The sequence below is a fragment of the Heteronotia binoei genome, chromosome 21 (assembly GCF_032191835.1).
Source record: "Heteronotia binoei isolate CCM8104 ecotype False Entrance Well chromosome 21, APGP_CSIRO_Hbin_v1, whole genome shotgun sequence".
Taxonomy (NCBI): Eukaryota; Metazoa; Chordata; class Lepidosauria; order Squamata; family Gekkonidae; genus Heteronotia; species Heteronotia binoei.
Window position 1 is genome coordinate 84,228,182 of NC_083243.1, and position 19,633 is coordinate 84,247,814.

The window sequence follows — 19,633 nt, forward strand, 5'->3', positions numbered from 1 at the left end:
ATCCTTTTACCCCATGGTCATCCAAGGGCCCCACTGCCTCCCTGGCTGGTTTCCTACTTCTAATATATTTGAAGAAAGTTTTATTGTTGGTCTTTATGTTTTTTGCAATATGCTCCTCATAGTCCCTTTTTGCCTGCCTGATCACAGTCTTGCATTTGATTTGCCACAGCCTGTGTTCCCTTTGATTGCTATTCAATGGACAAGGTAGGTGGGGAGGAAGAGGGGGAACCATTGGAAAGGTTCAGGAGCTGCACTCCTGTGAGCTCCTGCTGAATCTGAGGCCTGCATTAACCTATCAAATATTCAAAAAATGATTTCTGGATCAAGGATAATGCTCCAATATAAGTAACCATTCTGAGATTTTCAGAATAGGTTTTATAAGTTTTAACCTTACATACAGTATATTAACAAACTGTGATGGGGCTTTCCCTAGTCTTGCAGAATGTCTGAGTTTTGCTCTAGCTTTGATAACTGGATTCTGTAGAGCACACTTTGGTACTGATTCTCACCCCAGCTCACACTCTGCCTAGCAGGCTGGGGAACTTCAGGGTCAGTATGGGTGGTAGAGTCTACAGAGGAGATGGTAGCACCTGAACATGGAACCTTTGTTTGACTGAGGCACCTAACCAAGAGTGTGGGCAACTCTGAAAAGGGCAATGCTCTAATGTGAACTAGTTGTGAAAGTGTTCTCTCTGTTGGGAAGATCCTCTTTGTACTTTCTTCAGATGAGAGCAACTGTAATGTCCAGCCACTTGTTCTTGTGTTGGTAATTCCATAATTTGGAAGAGCTACTACTTCTGAGTAATCCTGAAGATGTATTATTTATAGATTAAAAACACAATTCTGACCAGAGTGGGTTTTTTTAAAAAAAAGAAAAAACAAACCCAGGAGTTTCCATCTAGGTTTACCTTGCAGTTTTCTATGCTTGTGAACTAAGCCTGCTAGTATAGCAGCCACTTGATCATGGTGAAATGGCAACAAGCCCATACTTCCTGAGTGAAAGCAGAAAATACTCAAATATGTTATCTTGTCTCCCTCCTCCAAATGGAAGGCAAAATCACCAGCAATAAGCAAAGCCCCCTCTCCCCATCATCTAAGCAAAGTCTCCTCTCCCCATCATCTACCATTCCACCATCATTTAGGAGGGAAGTCAAAGATCTAAGCAGAAATCTAGACCATCACCAAGGATGAAAACCTGCAGACAACTGGTTCATGGTTTTCAAACCGTATTCCTAGGATCCACCGGGTTTCATGGAAGATTAGCAGGAAATTAGGAATGATGAATCACTTTTCTGAATGATTTTATTCATTATCACCAAATTGTCCTTGCAACATGCCACCAGAGAGTGCATTCAATCTACATGCTGATTATCATAAAGCGCAAAAGATGAGGCCACATAAGTCAGGTCTGTATACCATTAGAATGCACTCCTCTGCCAATTATATCCATGGGTTCCTCAGTGGATAAAACAGATACAAAAAGAGAAGGAAGTTTGAAAACCATTTACAGAGAATAGCTTAACATTGCTCTCTCTTGGTTACCTCTTCATTTGCAAGTTCCATGCTCTGCTGCGGCTCCATGCTCCCGGCAGATAGAGATAAGATATCCTTCATATACAGAACAAACATCATAAAGCTTTTAATGAATGTACAGCCATCTGGGGTTGCCTGTTAATAATATGTTTTAGAAACCTCCTGCATCTGAATTGCACCAGGCATATGATTACGAAGAGGCAGTCATGGCAATCTGTCTATCAAGACCGGTAGAATGGTACACTAGAGGCTGTCATTGGTCTTTGACAGTTGCCTTATGAAGATATGCTCCACAGCTTAGTTCTCTCTCTGGAGGAGCTTGTATGCAACAGACACCATTCAGAGGTCTTAAGGGAGATTTTAAAATCTATGCCTATCACGTGTAAATCTCGTTGCTTTATTCTTAGGGGAAAATCCCATGGCAGGACATAGGAAATTATTCAGATCATCAAATAGGAATACCCTCCTGGATGGTTTGAAAAAACTCACCTGTACACAGGCACTTGACAGTCACCACCATGCAGGTTCCTAGTATGCACACTCCATCTTAGCTAGGAGGGGTTATGAGGGCTTGCAATGCTGAGAGATGCTAAGACCATATACCCAACCAACTTGCTAACACCAAGGTAACAATCCGTTTTATCTTTGTTCTGTGCTTCAGATATATTTCTTATGAGAACATTAGAGACTGAAAAGGAACACTGACAAGTAAGGTGAGTCTTGCCAGGTTCTTAAATATTGCAGGAACTTAGAAATCAACCTAAAGAAACCAGATCAAACCTCACCGTTTTGTCTGGGGGCATGACTGAAGGCTGCATGTCTGGTTGTTTTCTGGTTGTTGTTTTTCTCTGCACATGTGATCTGGATATACTTCATTGTCAATGGTGCAAAAAACCTGGCGTGACTGATAACCTATAGGGATAGAATAGGAAAGTTAAAGGCACTCATCTGTAGCAACCAGTACACAATTTAATCAGGTAGAAGCTCTCATAGCATTCCTAAATATGTATGTATTGTGTATTCTTTACAGGCCTCGCCTCACTGGTGTAGTGCTCTGTGCCGCTCCCCCACCCCCGCTTGTGGATATATTGTGGGGTGGATTGTTTGGGTTACTCTGTAGGGAGATGGACATCTTGGATTGTATCTAGAGATCTCTAGTCCCTTGTGGGTACATTAGTCTATGATAAACCTATGAGGATCCTGTAGACACAATGGTTGAGCATCATGGACCAGGTGGTTCAGATACATGGAGCAAAACAAAAATTGATTCATTTGGAGAGGAACTGATTTGCTAAGTATACTGGAGCAAAAAGGCTGCACAAGGAACTAAGCATTATGAAATCACTTAAGATGATCACAACCAAAAAGTGGCAACCAACAGAAGACACAACTACATGGAAGCAAACATGATTTTTAGAAAATACAAGAACAGGCCTCATGACATTTATAGTCACTGGATAACAGACAGCCCTAAAGTCTTTCACACCCAACACTGATGCAGCTGCACAGATCTTTTATGATCTGGACAGTGTTTTGAAGCAGTTGATTTCTTGCAGAGATCATCCTGGGCAAGAGAAAAATATTCACACATGGCTGTTTGTGGTAGAATCCCCTGCAGGTGCTTTTACCCGAATGTCAGACTGTTGGTCCATCCTCTGTTACTACTTACCACCACCACACTCCACACTGCATTCACTCCAGGAGCCATATCCCCAGCTATAGCCTGAGTTCTGCCTTTGGAATGGCAGGTAGTATTCATAATGCACCCCTCGGTTTTCTTCCTGGATGATAAGCTGAAAAGGAAAGGCAAAGCAGTGTAATGAAAATCCACCATTTTCCTTCTCCTTGTGGCAGTTCTTCCAGGCACTGACCTAAATGAAATGAACTGGCAAATGAGGCACTAAAACCAGCTCTGCCTTTCTTTCCCACCTAATTCTAAGGATTCTTTTGATTCCCTGATCTGGTGCTGGGAGCCAGTAATGGGAGGTATTAGGATGAGCAAACTTGAGATTTAATCCTGACAAGACAGAAGTTCTCTAGGTTGGTAGAAAGGCAGACCAGCAATTTGAGATCTCTCCTGTCTTAGATGGGGTCATACTTCTCTTGAAAAGCCAGATTCACAGCTTGAGGGTGCTACACAATACAGCTGTCACCTTAAAAAACCAAGTGGCTGTGGTGCTTTGGGATGCTTCTGCCCAGCTTTGGTTGGTGTGTCAACTGTGTCTGTTCATCCATCAGTGGGATGTAGCTAGTGATCCTTCCCTTAGTTACATCTAGACTGGACTACTGCAATGTGCTCTACTTGGGGCTACCCTTGAAGAGGCTGTGACTAGACTGCTGGTTGGGGGCAGATATTGGGATCATGTGACCCTGGTAATTATAATGGCTACTGATCCACTCAGCTCTTTTTGTTAGTTTTGACCTTTAAAGCCCTACATGGCTTGGGAACAGGGTGTTGGAAGGACCATCTTCTCCCATATGTTCCTGCTGGAAAGATCACAGGGAGATTACCTCAATTTTATTATTGGTTCACCTCATACATCCTACTCTTCCACCTGACATTTTCCTTTCCACATTAAATAAAATATTCTTGTTGTGAACTTTCAAAAGCCTCTTGTATGCCATTGCAGGAGACAAATATAAGAATGTGATTTTGTTTCTTTCCTCAAGTCCCTGGGCTGGGCCAGCATAAAAATATATAATAATACGACAGGGTGGGACAGCCATAAACAAACAAATAAGACGAAAATAAGATATAGGGCCTGCTCAGCAAGAAAGAAGAAACCAAGGTAAAATCATGTGTGTCAGGTAGGGAAGAGAGCAAGATCACCACGTTATATTTATGTTTTATGCTGCCTTGAGCTCTGTAGGTATGGGAGAAAGGCAGCTAATAAATGTTTTAAATAAATAAAGTGGAGGAGATCAAGAACAGTTTTACAGTTTAGCAGCTGTTTGCATGAACCAGGTCTAAATCTCAATTCCTTTTGAAAAACAAGAGCAAAAAAACGTATTTCCCCTTCTCTTCCTTCGTTTTGATAATCTCCAGCTTGGCTTTTTTTTTGCCAGGAACCTACTTTATTCCTTTCCTGTCTCACTTTCCTGTCGCACTCCATCTTCAGTACAGACAGTGAACTGCAATTTTTAAGAAAGTGTGCCTCACTGATGGAGAGCTGGACCTATGTGCAACTCATAGGCAACTATAATTTAGACTGACCTTAACATAGCCAGTTAAACGATCACTTTACAGAGTCCTCCTAAACAGAGCTAAACCATTCTAAGCCTACTGACTTCAATGGACTTAGAAGGGTGCAACTGCTTAGGATTATACCACAAGTGTTCTTCACTGTTTCATATTTGTAATCACAAGGTAGCCTGAAAGCCAGTTCTCCCTTCCAAATCTGCTTCCTCTTACTATTTGACCAATGGTTGAGCTAATAGTTTCATAGAATCAGAGTTGGAAGGTACCTCCAGGGTCATTTAGTCCAACCCCCTGCACAATACAGGAAATTCACAAGTACCTCCCCCTGCCCAAAAAAATAAGAACACACACACCCAGTGACCCCTGCTCCAAGCCCAGAAGATGGCAAAAAACCCCACCACCACACCTTAGCACTGATGCAGCCCTTCCTTTCCTCCCTTCCTGGCCAAGAACAGCTCAATGTTCAACCTATTTGCCATTTCATTTTTGCTTAGAATCTTGGCCTTTCACTATACAGTAGCCATAATTCAGGACTACATCTCCTAAGAGCCTGAGGACAAAAAGTACAGGATACAAGGAAGTGAACACAGATACTTACTTCAATGATCAAGGGCTCAGTGGTGGGACCTTTGGCATGAACAAGTTCAGGGGCCAGGTCACCCTCAGAGCCTCGGTCATAATGCACCACTGTGCTCGCAATATGTAAAGCCCGGCTGAACTCGATAGTCCAGTGTCCATTCAGATAGTATGTTCCTTGCACATTCTTGATAGCTGAGGGGAAGGAAAAATAACTGGACAGATAAAGTATAAGAACTGTCTGACTTAAAATTAAAGACCTGATATTCCAGGATCATTGTAATGGATGGCTGATACAATGTCTGATAACACATGTGACATGACATGGTAGTTATGTTCTGTGGATCAGTTCATAAGGAAGTTTCAACAGCCTTATGAACATCCACAAAAATGTGTTGCCGTTTCTTGGTTACAGGCAGCCCTCCAAGTTAAAGCAGCTTCTCCTCAACAACCAAGGATCATCCAACAGAGACACACATCCCAAACTCTGCAACAGACCTAGATGCCAACTTTATCCTCAAGGACACTTGGCTAATATTGTTATGGGGCCTAGTAACATCAGCTTCACCCTCATGGGCTCATCCACTTTCATACCATGCAATGTAATACTATCATGTGTCAACACTTTTGTACTTCTATTGGACAATCATGTAGGTGTCTACATTAGAGAATAAATGAACACAAATTGGACATAAGAAATTGGTGGGGGAACATTTAAACTCCCTTGATAAATTATTTTAAGTCCCACTGGACTTTTGTTTTATTTTGTATATTTCAGTCTCACTAATTCAATGAACAATCTCCCACCTTAATTTTGAAATGACATAGTCCCAGAAAGGCTATGCTCTGGTATTTTGAACTGTTCTGGTCTGTGCAGAGTTAAATTGAAGTTATGCATTTTAAGACCATTTATACAAAACAGTTGCAAAATGGTAACAATACTGTGTTTACCCAAGAAGTTTCTAGTTGGTGTCACTTCTTTAATATGAATACTTGTGGCTCCCATGGGAATGATGAAGATTTGATTGTAACCTAAAGGAAGTAGAGTGAGTCAGTCGCAAGAATTTCAAATAACTAAGACAGGTATTAAAATCATCTGTGCGTGTACAGATGTTTTGCAGAATGAAGAGTAGCTAAGTGGGGAACTATATAAATCCAGTTGTATCTACTCTATTGATTTTGAATTGGCTAGATCAAGATTTATACTTCTCATAAAGCAGCCCATCTATATTGATAAAATATAGCCCAAAAGGGTGAACCTAATGCATCAAGTCCTAGCAGTTATAGTCCAGACTTCCTTGGGCTTCAGTTATCAACTCTGGCTTTGACCTACATACAGTATGTAGATTAAGAGGTGCAATAAAGTCTCGCCTCAGTCTAAAGATTCCAGATATGGCCCACTCTTGCCATCTAGTTATTAAACTGTGGCAAAAAATTCACTGTTCTGTACCTTTAGGGAGGTTGGGCACATCAAAGAGGCCCTTCACTTCAAAACATGCTTTGCCATCTCCTCCACATTGCAGACATTTGTCTTCCTTCTTGGAAGAATCCAGCATGTTATCACAGCCCACAGCCTGCAAAACAGCAGAGCATGAACAAAATGCAAGCATGACTCCAAAGACCAGTGGAAGAGTTGCATGGGAAAAGATAAATGGTGATGCTTATATTTAATCCTAAAGTCAAGACATTGAGGAATTAGGCTGGAGATAGAAACCGGGTTACAACAGACAAGGCGTTGGGGAGATTCATGATTTGATCTTCCCAGTATCTTTTAAAACTCAATTATAGCTCTCCTGGGCCCTGATTCAGACCAGGATTGCCAGCTCCATGCTGGGAAATACCTGGAGATTTTTGGGGTGGAGGAGGGTGGTGTGGGGGCATAATGCCATAGAGTCCAACTTCCAACATGTCTGTTTTTTCCATGAACTGGAGAAAAGTTGTAATTGCCTGGAGATGAGTTGTAATAGCAGGAGATCTCCAGCCACTACCTGGGGGCTGGCAATCCTATGTCAATGTGATTGATCCCAGAGAGGGGTCTAAACCTTTCAGCTCTATCAGCTTTTGGAAACTGAAACTGTGCTCCCCTTCCCACATGGTTTCAGCCTAAATTAGTGCCTTACACAGCAGTGTTTGTTTTGAGAAGACTAACAGAAATCTGTGATTTTCTTTTTTTCTAGTTTGACCCTTGTTTTTTTTAAGCAGGGCATGGATTTTCATGGTATACAGATGTTTATTTCATTTCATCCCAGAATTATCATTGGTCAAGCAGCTTTTTGGGGGGTTTTGAAATTAACTTTCAAATGTCACTGGCAGGCTCAAACACTGGGGATTTTTACATGATTCAGATTAATCAGAGGTGTCGAATTCATTTGTCATGAGGGCCGGATCTGACATAAATGAGACCTTGTTGGGCCGGGCTGGGCCATGTCAGGCTGGGCCATGTGTGTACCTATTTAATATTAGGTAGCAGAGATATAATTTTTTTAAAGGACACAGACAAACATGACTAAAGATTTTTTTAAAAAAACCCTTAAAATAAAACATGCTTAAAACATTAGCACTTGTTGGTTTTCAAGGTGCTTTCTTTGTATTCCTCCCAGGGGATCCAAGAAACTGGGCAAAGGAAGCTCTGGCTCTTTCCCTCCCTCCCCAGAGGACCAGGAGGGGGAGGAGCCTCAACCAATGGAGAAAATCAAGGTCTTGCTCTGTAGCTCCTGTGCTGCTGAGCAAGCCTTGCAAAGCAAGCTGAGATGCAGAAGGAAGCAAGAGAGAAGGAGAAAGAAGCAGACAAGAGCCAGTTGCTCAGGGGCCTGATAAGAGCCCTCCAGGAGCCTGATTTGGCCCCCAGGCCACATGTTTGACATCTCTGATCCAGATCTATTTCAAGCTGGTTTCTCTTCTGGTACTGAAACAACGTTGGTGGGTGGACAATCTATACTAGGAGAATGATGTGGAAGCTCTTAATGCACTTGGACCTCTCAGTGCCATCAGTCATGACATCCTCCTGGGCTGGCTTTCTGAGACAGAAGAGGTAGATACCATTTTGCAGTGGTTACAGCATTTCCTGGAGGACAGAAGTTGATGATGAAAAACTGCTGTGGTCTATCCATGATATTATGGAGTATAGCCAGGATCCATCTCATTTGCCATGCTGTTTAAACAGTTGCATGAGACTGTTTTATTTATTTATTTGATGGGATTTCTATCCTGCCCATCCCACCAAGGCAGACTCAGGGCAGGTTATGGGAATAAGTATATTATAATATCATAACAAAAGCATACAAATCACAATGTAGACAGTAAACAAATGATAAACAATAAGATGGCAATATCTCTCAAGTCTATGCAATAGTATTCAAATCAAAGTTCATCCAAAATCCTATAGCTCATATAGGAAGGTCTGGGCCAGTGTAAACAAATATACAGCAGATTACAGTTTACAGCAAGTTGAAAGCAGATTTACAGCAGGAGGGGCCAATCACGTCACATGTCCATGGCCTCAATTCAGAGCCTCAGTTAAAACCATGGTGGAAGAGCTCCATCTTACAGGCCCTGTGGGACTGTAACAAAGTCCCACAGGGCCCTTATCTCCATGGGGAGTTTATTCTACCAGGTTGGAACGAGAGCCGAGATTCTGGGTGAGACTGTCTTGAGATTTGGGGTACAGTGTTAACAGAATGAAAAGGACACCCCCAACTTTATCATTCCTTTCCATTCATTTCCCAACAGGGATCTGTAAGCATTCTCTACTAAATAATGAAGCTCACATGGCAGCCTTTGGCTAGTCCAAGTCTCTCATCTGAACTTACACTACTGTGTTGCCCATGAGGGTAAAATGGGATAAAACCCTCCAATTACTTGGAGGAAAGAAAGAATACAAATGTGATAAAAATAAAAAAGATGAAAAGATTATGTTGGCTTCTGGAGAGAGGCAAAAGGATACAGATACATACTCGACAAACTCCCTCAACGCAGATGTCACGCTTCCCTGGCTCACAAGTCGTTCCATCTGTCACAAATTCTTTATGTCTATAGTAGAAGTTCTCTCCCTTTGGGATACAGTTTAGTTCACATTTATTAGGAGCTGTGAGGGATATTAAAAAAAAATTACTTAACATGCCCTATACTCAAAAATGAACTTAAACCTTACGCTTTTATTCAAGGTACAGCTATCCTGTGCAAGCACACTTCTTCAGACAGTGAAACAGAATTTCCTTAACTATTACATATAGGTGGAGGTGTTTAGTTGCCAGGAATGGCCAATTAGAGTCAAGATAGAGATAGAAACAAAAATGGAAATTATCAGTCTATACATATGGTTTGGGTTCAACCATATAAACTAAGTTTATTATTCCTGTTTGAGTTCAACCATGTAAACTAAGTTTATTATTCCTGTTTGATCCCTAAATCTGCTAAACATCTCCATTATGCTGTATGATATATGATAATTTACTGTTCACCCTCCATCCATCCATCCATCCTGGTAATTTCCATTTTTGTTTCTTTCTCTGTCTTGACTCTAATTGGCCATTCCTGGCAACTAAACACCCCCCTTCCATATTTATAATGGTTGAGGAAATTCTGTTTCACAGTATCTGAAGAAGTGTGCTTACACACAAAAGCTTATGCCGTGAATAAAGTTTTAAAGGTGCCACTGAATTCAAACTTTCTTCTGCTGCTTCAGATCAAGACTGCTATCAACCTGGATTAAACCTTAAACTATTTTCCTTCTGAGACTTTATATTCTGTCTCACTTTCCCCAATTTTAAAGTGGTCCAGTATCATTAAATCATACAATATTTTTGAAATTACTAATTAAAATGACAAATTAGCAACAACAAAAATCCACTGGCAGCTAAAACTGCATTTAAAAGATTACTGCTTACAAGGAACCATCCAGGAGGCAACCAATGAATCATAAGAATAAGCAGGGCTTTTTTTGTAGAAAAAGCCCAGAAGCTCATTTGCATATTAGGCCACACTCTGACACCACCATTGTTTCACACACTTTCTTGGTAGAAAAAGCCCAGCAGGATCTCATCTGCATATCAGACCACACCCCCTGACACCAAGCCAGCCGGAACGGCATTCCTGTGTGCTCCTGCTCAAAAAAATCCCTGAGAACAAGTAATAACTTAAACACCCCTGTGATCTTTGGAAGCTTTGCTTCAGGTGCCCCTGGCAGTTGAGACTAAAAAGGGCCTTCTTGGTCATGGTGCCAAAACTTTGGAACTCCCTCCCCAGGGAGATTCACCTGTCTCCTTCTATTGCTATTTTCTGCCACACGGTGTTGGATGTACCCCCAGTAAATGTTATTGGTCCTTGTCATGATACTAGGCCTAGTGATGCTGAAGGGGCAGCCCCTGAATAATTAAGGAATACCCCTATAATAATAAATGAAAATATGTTTTTGCCTTCAGAAGAGGACGTCTGATGTAAGGTTTGAAGCAGCTATTTGTTAAAAGCAGACATCTTTCAATGGGAGTGGATTGAAGGTTGTAAAAAGTAGATAACAGAGAGGCCTCTTTGAGAAGCTCCTTGTTAAAGCTGATAAGTAGAGGGACAGAGGAGTGGAAAATTACTGGAAGGAAAGCAAGGAGGTAGGGCATGTTGAGTAGATAAACCTGGGAGCTTGCCTACTTGTTTTGGGGATGAATAAAAATGGTCTGTATGAGCATAAGTTGAACTTAGTCATTTTGAAGGCTTATGCCTTGCTAAGTTCTGCTTTGGTGCCAGAGTAAAATCATTTCATACCAGAAGTGTGCGGCTCCATTATTTTCCTGCTACATTAAATGGTGCCATTGGCCTGGAAGTAACGAGGTAAGGATTTTTCCTACCCCTTGGATGACTGCATAACCATCTGCCTTCCACCCTCATGGCGGGAAGAGCAGACTAGGCGCCACGTCACATTTCTGATTGAGTCCAGCTCTCTCTGCCCTGGTGGGGGAGGGTGCCCAGTCAGCCAACCAAGATCCCATGTCTGGTTGAACCAATGTGTGCAGGGAATTGAAAGATCTTCAGGATTGTGAGTATGAACTGTCTGGGAATTCTGATTGCCTCTCCTTGGGAGAGAAGAAGGGTCTGATCACCCCTTGAGCTCAGTCTATTAGGCTCTGCTTTGGAGCTGAAGCACAGAAGCTAGGATCTGGGAGGATTTCTGTGGTGTGTGTGAATGAGAAACGAAGCATCTAAGCGAGAGGGATTTTCTCGTGTAGTTCCCAGTAGGGAGTTCTCACTGGGTCACAAGAGAAAGGGAGTGTAAACCCTCAGGGCTCCCTGGCTGACAGACCCCTTACTGGCAGCTCCTGTTTTCTGTTTGAGAGCCAATTTGGTGTAGTGGTTAAATGTGCAGACTCTTATCCGGAAGAACCGGATAAATCCTGTAACACAGAGGCCATAGTCAAGCCTCTGCCTATTAGGAAAACTCTAGAGAAAACCAAGCCACACTACTGCAGCAAGGGGTTCCTCACGTCAGTTTTCACAAATTGATAGTAGGTATTTCCAAAGGCTAGTGGATAAATTTGGCTCAGATTGTGGTGGCCCTGAAAGTAAATAACCACACAAATAAACTTAAAGAAAGTTTATTTTACAAAATAGGCATGAAAGCATTGGTTTTAGTGAGTTGTTCAATATAACTAGTTAACTGGGTATAAATTCAGAGAGCTAGATATTATTATACAGAGTTCAAATGTCAAGATGAAATCCAAGGGTTTCCCCGAATGGAATTATGTCAGGAGGCTGTTCAGCATAATAGGCTCTAGTCTAGGTTAGACAATGCAAAGAAATGTACTCATTATGTTATTTTTATGCCTCCCAGACCCTCTTGGTGTAGCCAGTTAAGGCTATTCAGCTATCTTAGCACTAAAATTCAGTTAGTGCATGGCTACTGCATTACAGTTAGCCCAAAAGAACTTAGGTTCAGCTCTTTTAAAATGCAGCAAGGATGCAAATTAAATAAATACAATTTATTGCCATGATTGAGAGAGGGATTCAGAGAGTTGTACCTTTATTTTCACTTTTAAAATGCCAGAACCAAATATCTCTGAGAAAGAGAGATTAAACTAATTTTGTTAAATATTTACTGCTTCAGTTCTATAAATTTCAGGCTCAAGGAAAGGCCTCTGAGTATGTACAGAGAATGTCTAAGAACAGCCCCAAATTGTAGCCTGGCATAGGGAAGTTAAAGATTGCAAATTTGCAGTCCTCCAGCCCTTCCCCCCACAAGAACACCATGGCGCAGAGTGTTAGAGCTGCAGTACTGCAGTCCTAAGCTCACAACCTGAGTTCGATCCCCAGCGGAAGCAGGGTTTTCAGGTAGTCGGCTCCAGGTTGACTCAGCCTTTCATCCTTCTGAGGTTGGTAAAATGAGTACCCAGCTTTGCTGGGGGGGAAGTGTAGATGACTGGGGAAGGCAATGGCAAACCACCCTGTAAAAAAAGTCTGCTGTGAAAACGTTGTGAAGTTGTGAAAGCAACATCACCCCAGAGTTGGAAACAACTGGTGCTTGCAATGGGAACTTTTCCCTTCCTGCCCTTCCCCATTGGGAAGGAATACTAATTCTCTTCTCTTTACTCAATCTGAAATCTTTAACAGAACCAGAAAAGGGAAGAAATTTGATCATTTGAAAATCTTAACTATGTGACTAAGTTGATGGAAAACTCCAGGTGTCATCTTTTTCACATGCAAATAAGGAAACACCCAGAGCTTGAATTTTCTCCTCTCATAATCAGAAAGAAAATCTTGTCTCCGATACAAAGTTAATCCTGTCTCCTTAAGAGAAGTAAATTGCCAGCATCTTTGCAAAGAGTCAAAGTTTTCTCTTTTGCAAAGAATTTATGTCCTAGCAACTTTCACTGGATTTTGGCTAGAAAAACTTTTGCAGACAATCTTTAGCTGTTTTAGGAAAGAAAAGGCACTTAGCCAAATTTAGTCTTAATTGTAGAAATATGAAGTGTAAAATCTGAACCCCCACCAGGCAGATATCTCATCACCTTCCTCATCTTGTGTTTATATATATGCCCCATGGTATCTAAGGGGGGAGGCACAATTGAGATATTTTTCTGAATTCTCATATTCTCCTGATTTTGGGTCTAAAGATACAAATTTAAATTTTTGAAATTCTGCAAGAATGTCTCCACAAACAAAATGAGTAGTTCTAGCTGCCTGGAAGGAAGATGTATATATGTTAAAATAAGCAAGCCAGTTTGTAAGCTTCTTGGCTTGCTCAAAACACTACTATGTTTTGCAAGGGTGCCAGTCTCCAGGTGGAACCTGGAGATCACTCCCAAAAATAGAATGTAATGCCCAGAACATTAAGGCTGGTGCCTCTGGGAGAGAAAATGTCAAAGAAAATGGACTTCATGCCTTGTAATCTTCAAATTTGATTCAGATATTCAGAAATCTCCAGCCTGGAGCAAGTTTCACTTACCGCTAATCTTTCTCTGCTAGAGAAAAGACCCTGCCTGTAAACTGGCTTGAGGCTAAGAGTTCTTCTAGATTAGAAGCTATTCCTCTGATAATTTATTTTGTTTTGCTTTACTTTTTGAGTCTGAGAATATTCTTCTAGTTGCCGTTATCAGTTTCCCTTGTACTTAGATTTTGTTGCTTTAATTTTAAGGGGAATATTTATAAGATATTTAGCTTGTGATCTCCTTTGTTTTAAAGAATGGTGCACCTAACAGAAGATTTTTTGTTAAGTTTTTTGATCTGAGACAATGGGCTAAAAGTTTATATTTGCAATCTTGGGTTTATACGGAACATCTATTCTGCTAAAGCAATACAGTATCCAACCTTTTGGAAATTTTATTTCTCTTGTGATTTTTGTTAAGTACATCTCATACCAGAAGCATGTGGTCTTCAGGTGTTGCATCTGGTAGTTTTTCTGTCTTACTTTGGGCTGCTTCCCAATTTTTCATTCATTTGGGTCTGGGGGTTCCTTTTGTTATTGGTACTGAGTTTTTGTTTCTCGAAAAGAGCAGTGTTTTGAAGTTCTGCCTCACAACATTTGGTTTCTACAAGACCTCTTTTCATTATAACGTGTTATAGAGGAACATCTGTGCTCTTCCTTGGGTGGAACTGCCTCTCACTGTGCATCTTCTCTCTTGAGTCTTGAGAAACTAATACTTTGTTTTACGAGTGATCCAGTTATTCTCAGTGTCGTGTTTCCTACGGAAATACCTCTTCTAGATTTGATGGTAATTTAGTAGGCAGGATTCCTGAAAACTCTTGGGGCGTTTTCGCACTGACCTTTTACTGGCGCGACCACCCTCCTCACGCCGGCGGATCTGCAGGGATTTCGCACCAGAAGCGCCGGCGCAGCCAAAAGAGCCGGCTACTTCCGTCGCGAAACCCGCTCAAACGTTTTCCTGCGTCTTGGCGGTTTCCGTTTGAGCTGGTTTCGCGACGGAAGTTGCCGGCTCTTTTGGCTGCGCCGGCGCTTCTGGTGCGAAATCCCTGCAGATCCGCCGGCGTGAGGAGGGTGGTCGCGCCAGTAAAAGGTCAGTGCGAAATCAGCCAGAGTCTTCATTGGAAATCTGGACTTTAATAAGGTTCTGCATTCCTCAAAATGTATATCTTCATTTGTTCTCTTGATGTCATTTATAGTTATGTTCCATCTATGAACTGTGCATATCAATCTTCCTATTCAGCTCCTCCATCTATAGTATCTTGTTAGAGCATGACTTTTCTGAGTGTTTTGTTCAGAAAATCCTTTCTATGTTTCATGTTCTTACCATGGTAGGACTCCAATTCTGCTTGATTTTGTGTTTCAATCCAGTCTCCAGTCCTGGCCAGGCTTGTTACTGGATAACACATTTCCATTTAATTGTTTTAAGTTTCTGTCTCTCTGTTATTTCAACCACCTTTGTCAAGGTGTATTAACCAGAATTTGCCCTCCAGGATTGTTTTGTTATATAGGAAGAAAATCGGGATCTGCAATTCAAGTTTAGTGCATGCTCATTATTATATAGTAATTTTATTTATTTATTTTTTATTTATTTATTTGGGATTTATATCCCACCCTTCCCACAAGTGGTAATTTTAAGAATTACTGGTATGTCTGCTAAGAATTGTTTGTTTAAGGATTAACTATTATTTGCTTTTAGGATTTTTGTTGTTAAAAGTTTGATGACACCGACTCTCACACCTATGTGAGACCCACAGAACAAATTTTGGATGAGCTGACACGGAAGAAAATGGGGTTCAGTGGAACTTGAATACCCCACTGATGGTCCAATGGTTTAAATTCTCTAATCCAGTTCTCTAATCATTTTGGGTCTGATCCCTCTCATACATGTATGTTAAAGCTGGCATTGTTTTATTGAGGCCTCAGTTGTGTTTTGTGTTTGTTTTTGAAGTTTTTCTTCCCTTTTTGTGAACATTTTCATAATCCAGGGGTAACTCCAACTCTGGTAATTCCTTTTTGGAGCTCCTAATTTTGTGCACAATTTTATGTTTCTTTTTTAGATTCATATCTGTTGCAACAAAATAAAAAGCCTCTCATGAACCTCTGGGTGCTCATTTTCTATATGGATATGCACTAGCCTGAATCATGAGAAGTGATGCATAGGTTTATATTGTGTATTTGTGTTCTGCATAATGTATGGTGTATGAAATCTGCCCTTTAACATTGAAAGGGTAGAGACCTTGTCAAACTGAAACTCCATGTGAGGATGAGGAAGTCTCCTGTTCAAAGCAAGTGTGGTAATTTAGCTAATGTGTGCAACGCTATCTCAACAGGGTTGGACTCAAGTTATGGCAATTTGTGGACAGCCAAAGAAAGCTTTAAAGGGAAAAAGCACCTATTATTGCTGTTTTATTTGTTTGTTTCTCTAAGTATGTTTTCTAGGCTCTTCCATATCTACCTAGAGGTCCTGAAATCTGCCTGGTCATGCCTCATTGATGTTGGAAGGAAGGCCTCCCAGAGAACCCCATCCAAACTGAGTTGTGGAGAAAACGTATTTCCAGGGAAATTCCTCTGCCTAGCAAAAGGCTAGTTGCCCCAGCTGATCACAACAGCAGCCCCACGGCCACTTCCAAGTTGTGCTTCCAGGAAAAGGAATTCCTTTTGGCTGCAATAGAAACAGATTTCCCTGTGAAAAGATTGTCATGCATAGAGCATGCAAACTCTCCATGAACTCAAGAAAGAAGACCTTTTGTTAGACTAAGGGAGGAGGGGAACAAGGAATTAGTCAGGAAATGGTTTTTGTATTGTAATAATGTGGCCAGGTGTGGACTACCCACGGCTGGCAATGTTTCCAAGTATGTCTGAATGTGTGTATCTAAATCACCTAGGCTACAACAAGGTGTTTGCCATAAAGGCACATGAGTTGATTCAGTTTATAGCATGTCACTTGCATATGTCCCTTATGTGTTTTAGAAATTGAGATGAATTCTTGTATTCTTGCATCTTAACTAGTAATGTTTTATTGATAAAGAAATAAGTTCTCTAGGATCCTTCCAAGATCTATGTTCACAAATTTAGACTGGACATATGTAATTATTCAATGCATATACCATGAATGGATTATTTTATATTTTTAACTCATGCATAGCCTATTTTTGGTAGTTAACATTCCTAAGCCCTTGCCCTTTTTCCCAACTGTGTCTCAACCGTGGTTGTTTGAAATCTGATTGTCAGTGCACCATGAAATGTGACACACACCCTCCAAGGACTGGACAGTGCCAAAGGGGAGGAATTGATACCAGAGTGCTGCAAAATAAAGAGGGTAGCCTTAAAAGACACGTGGGGCCCTCTCAAGCTGTGCCCAGAAAGGCCCCATGATGGAGACCAGGAAAACTCCATATTGGAAGGCTGGGCTGCATAGCCAAGGCATGCCTCTGAGTGACCTTCTTCCACACACACACATCTTCTCTAGATGGAAAATACTGGGATGTGCCAGTGTGAATGGATAATCCCATCACTGTATCTCTCCTCCCATGACCCATCTATACCCCATCTCTGTCAATATACTATTTCATTACTCCATTGTAGTGTCATTTCAGTCTTTCTTGGGAATGTTGAAAACCAAATTATCACCTAACTGCCCTTCCTGAGTGGGCATACAGAATTAATGTGTTTAATGATGATGATGATCAGTCTCCTGCAGGCTTAAAAAAAGTTTTCAGAAGACTGAAAGGGGGGAGATGAAGGCGCAGTCCCTGAATAATTAATGAATACCCTTATAATAATAAATGAAAATATGTTTTTTGCCTTCAGAAGAGGATGTCTGATGTAATGTTTGAAGCAGCTATTTGTTAGAAGCAGACGGCTTTCAATGGGAGTGGATTAAAGGTTGTAAAAAGTAGATAACAGAGAGGCCTCTTTGAGAAGCTCCTTGTTAAAGCTGATAAGCAGAGGGACAGAGGAGTGGAAAATTACTGGAAGGAAAGCAAGGAGGTAGAGCATGTTGAGTAGATAAGCCTGGGGGCTTGCCTACTTGTTTTGGGGGTGAATAAAAATGGTCTGTATGAGAATAACTTGAACTCAGTCATTTTGAAGGCTTATGCCTTGCTAAGTTCTGCTTTGGTGACAGAGTAAAATCGTTTCATACCAGAAGTGGGTGGCTCCGTTATTTTCCTGCTACAATGCCTACAAGCTCCAAGGAAGCCTGAATCATAGTAGCTATAGGGCCTACATTTCCCAGGATCCCTTCTGTACCTCTGACTGGGTGGGCAATGGTTTTGGAGGGAAAACTTGCCCTGTGGAGACCAGGGGGGGTAGACCCTGGAAGGAATTTTAATAGGGATAAATGAAAAGTTCTGCATTTAGGTAGTAAAAATCAAATGTATAATTAAAGGATGGGAGAGACTTGTCTTGGCAATAGTATGTGTGAAAAGGATCTAGCGGTTTTAGTGGACCATACACTGAACATGAGCCACCAGTGTTATGCAGTAGCTAAAAAGGCAAATTCAATTTTGGCCCGTATCGATAGAAGTATAGTGTCCAGATCAAGTGAAGTGATGATGTTTTACTATCACTTCACTTGGTGGCATACAACACACATATATGAAGCAACTTGATGGCACATAATACACATACATGAAGACATTTGAAAATTTGAAGGAACATATGAACATATGAAGCTGCCTTATACTGAATCAGACCCTCGGTCCATCAAAGTCAGTATTGTCTTCTCAGACTGGCAGCGGCTCTCCAGGGTCTCAATGATTCAGTTCATTGACATTTAGTTCTAAGACATTTGAAAATTTGAAGGAACATATGCTTTAGTTCATTGTCTTCTTCACAAGAGACAGATTTTCCTGCAGACCCTGCACAATTTACCCCAGCAAACATGAGGAATTTTCTCAGAGAACACTGCAGTACTGTCTCAATGGAACTTTATTTCCCATAAAAACCATTGCACTTTACTCCAAATTCTATATGTAGTTTAAACTAAATAATCATTAGAAAATTAATCTATTACCACCATAGTAAGGGAGCCACTTGTATATCTTTCCTTGAAATTCTGTCCCATCAAACTCTGCACATTGCTCTCCTCGAAAATCTCTTGAGCCTTCAGGACAGTTCTGGGAGGAAAGAGAAGTTTGGAACACAATCTCACAGGGAGGAATATAAGCGAGCTACTTGGAAGAAGAATCCTTCTGAGTGCGATTTCTAGTATTTTGTTCAGGACGATTTAGCTTATGGAAGATGGTTAAAATCTGCTTTTTATATGCTTTCAAAAGGATTCTTATATAACCAGCACACAGCTACAGACAATATGGTACACAGAATTGAATCTTGGGTCTGGGGTTCATACTCCTATCAGCCTCAAAGATTATTGAGTAACCTTGGACTAGTGATAATAAAATGGCTGTAGGATATGATACACATGCAATTAAACAAAGGATTTGTGGATCTTGGTAATTAATTTTATTAATATCTATTAGAGTTCAGGATTAAGGTTCTGATATTATTTTAATATTTTGTATATTTTGTTTTCCTCATCATATTATTTGATGTGTGATGTTGACTGTGAAAGGACAACCTAAGAACTCCTAATAAACAACAAAGTTTGGTATGCATTTACATTTTTGGGCTTATTTACACAATCATGGAACTTGTTCAGACACTGCTTATCTCCCCACTCCCAGCTCTACGCACAGTGATTTTGCCAAAAGATCTTATAATCTTTCATCTAAGAACCGTTGATTCACCCCTTGGATACCAAAGCAGAGGTTGAAATGAATTTAGGAAGTACTAGACAGAGATAAATAATGGATATGTCTTATACAAGAAAAAACACAATTTAGAAACAAAGTGTACAGAAATGCACTGTAGAGCTGCACAACACATTAGAAACGTTGTATAAAAGGTTATTCCAT

At 40.8% G+C, this 19,633-nt stretch overlaps 1 protein-coding gene across 3 annotated transcripts in view; it reads right to left on the reverse strand.

The window, feature by feature from the left end:
• Positions 1 to 19,633, reverse strand: part of PAPLN (papilin, proteoglycan like sulfated glycoprotein) — a 172,653-nt gene that overhangs the window by 59,725 nt on the left and 93,295 nt on the right. The window contains exons 5-12 of one of the 3 annotated variants that reach the window (XM_060261819.1): positions 18,733 to 18,835; positions 9,262 to 9,392; positions 6,759 to 6,882; positions 6,260 to 6,340; positions 5,331 to 5,503; positions 3,203 to 3,326; positions 2,319 to 2,445; positions 1,543 to 1,608 (exon numbers count right to left, since the gene is read on the reverse strand). In XM_060261819.1, coding sequence (XP_060117802.1) covers positions 1,543 to 1,608; positions 2,319 to 2,445; positions 3,203 to 3,326; positions 5,331 to 5,503; positions 6,260 to 6,340; positions 6,759 to 6,882; positions 9,262 to 9,392; positions 18,733 to 18,835 — 929 coding nt within the window. Of the gene's footprint in view, positions 1 to 1,542; positions 1,609 to 2,318; positions 2,446 to 3,202; positions 3,327 to 5,330; positions 5,504 to 6,259; positions 6,341 to 6,758; positions 6,883 to 9,261; positions 9,393 to 18,732; positions 18,836 to 19,633 lie in introns of those variants that run through there. The other 2 variants (XM_060261820.1, XM_060261822.1) reach the window with 2 other exon arrangements.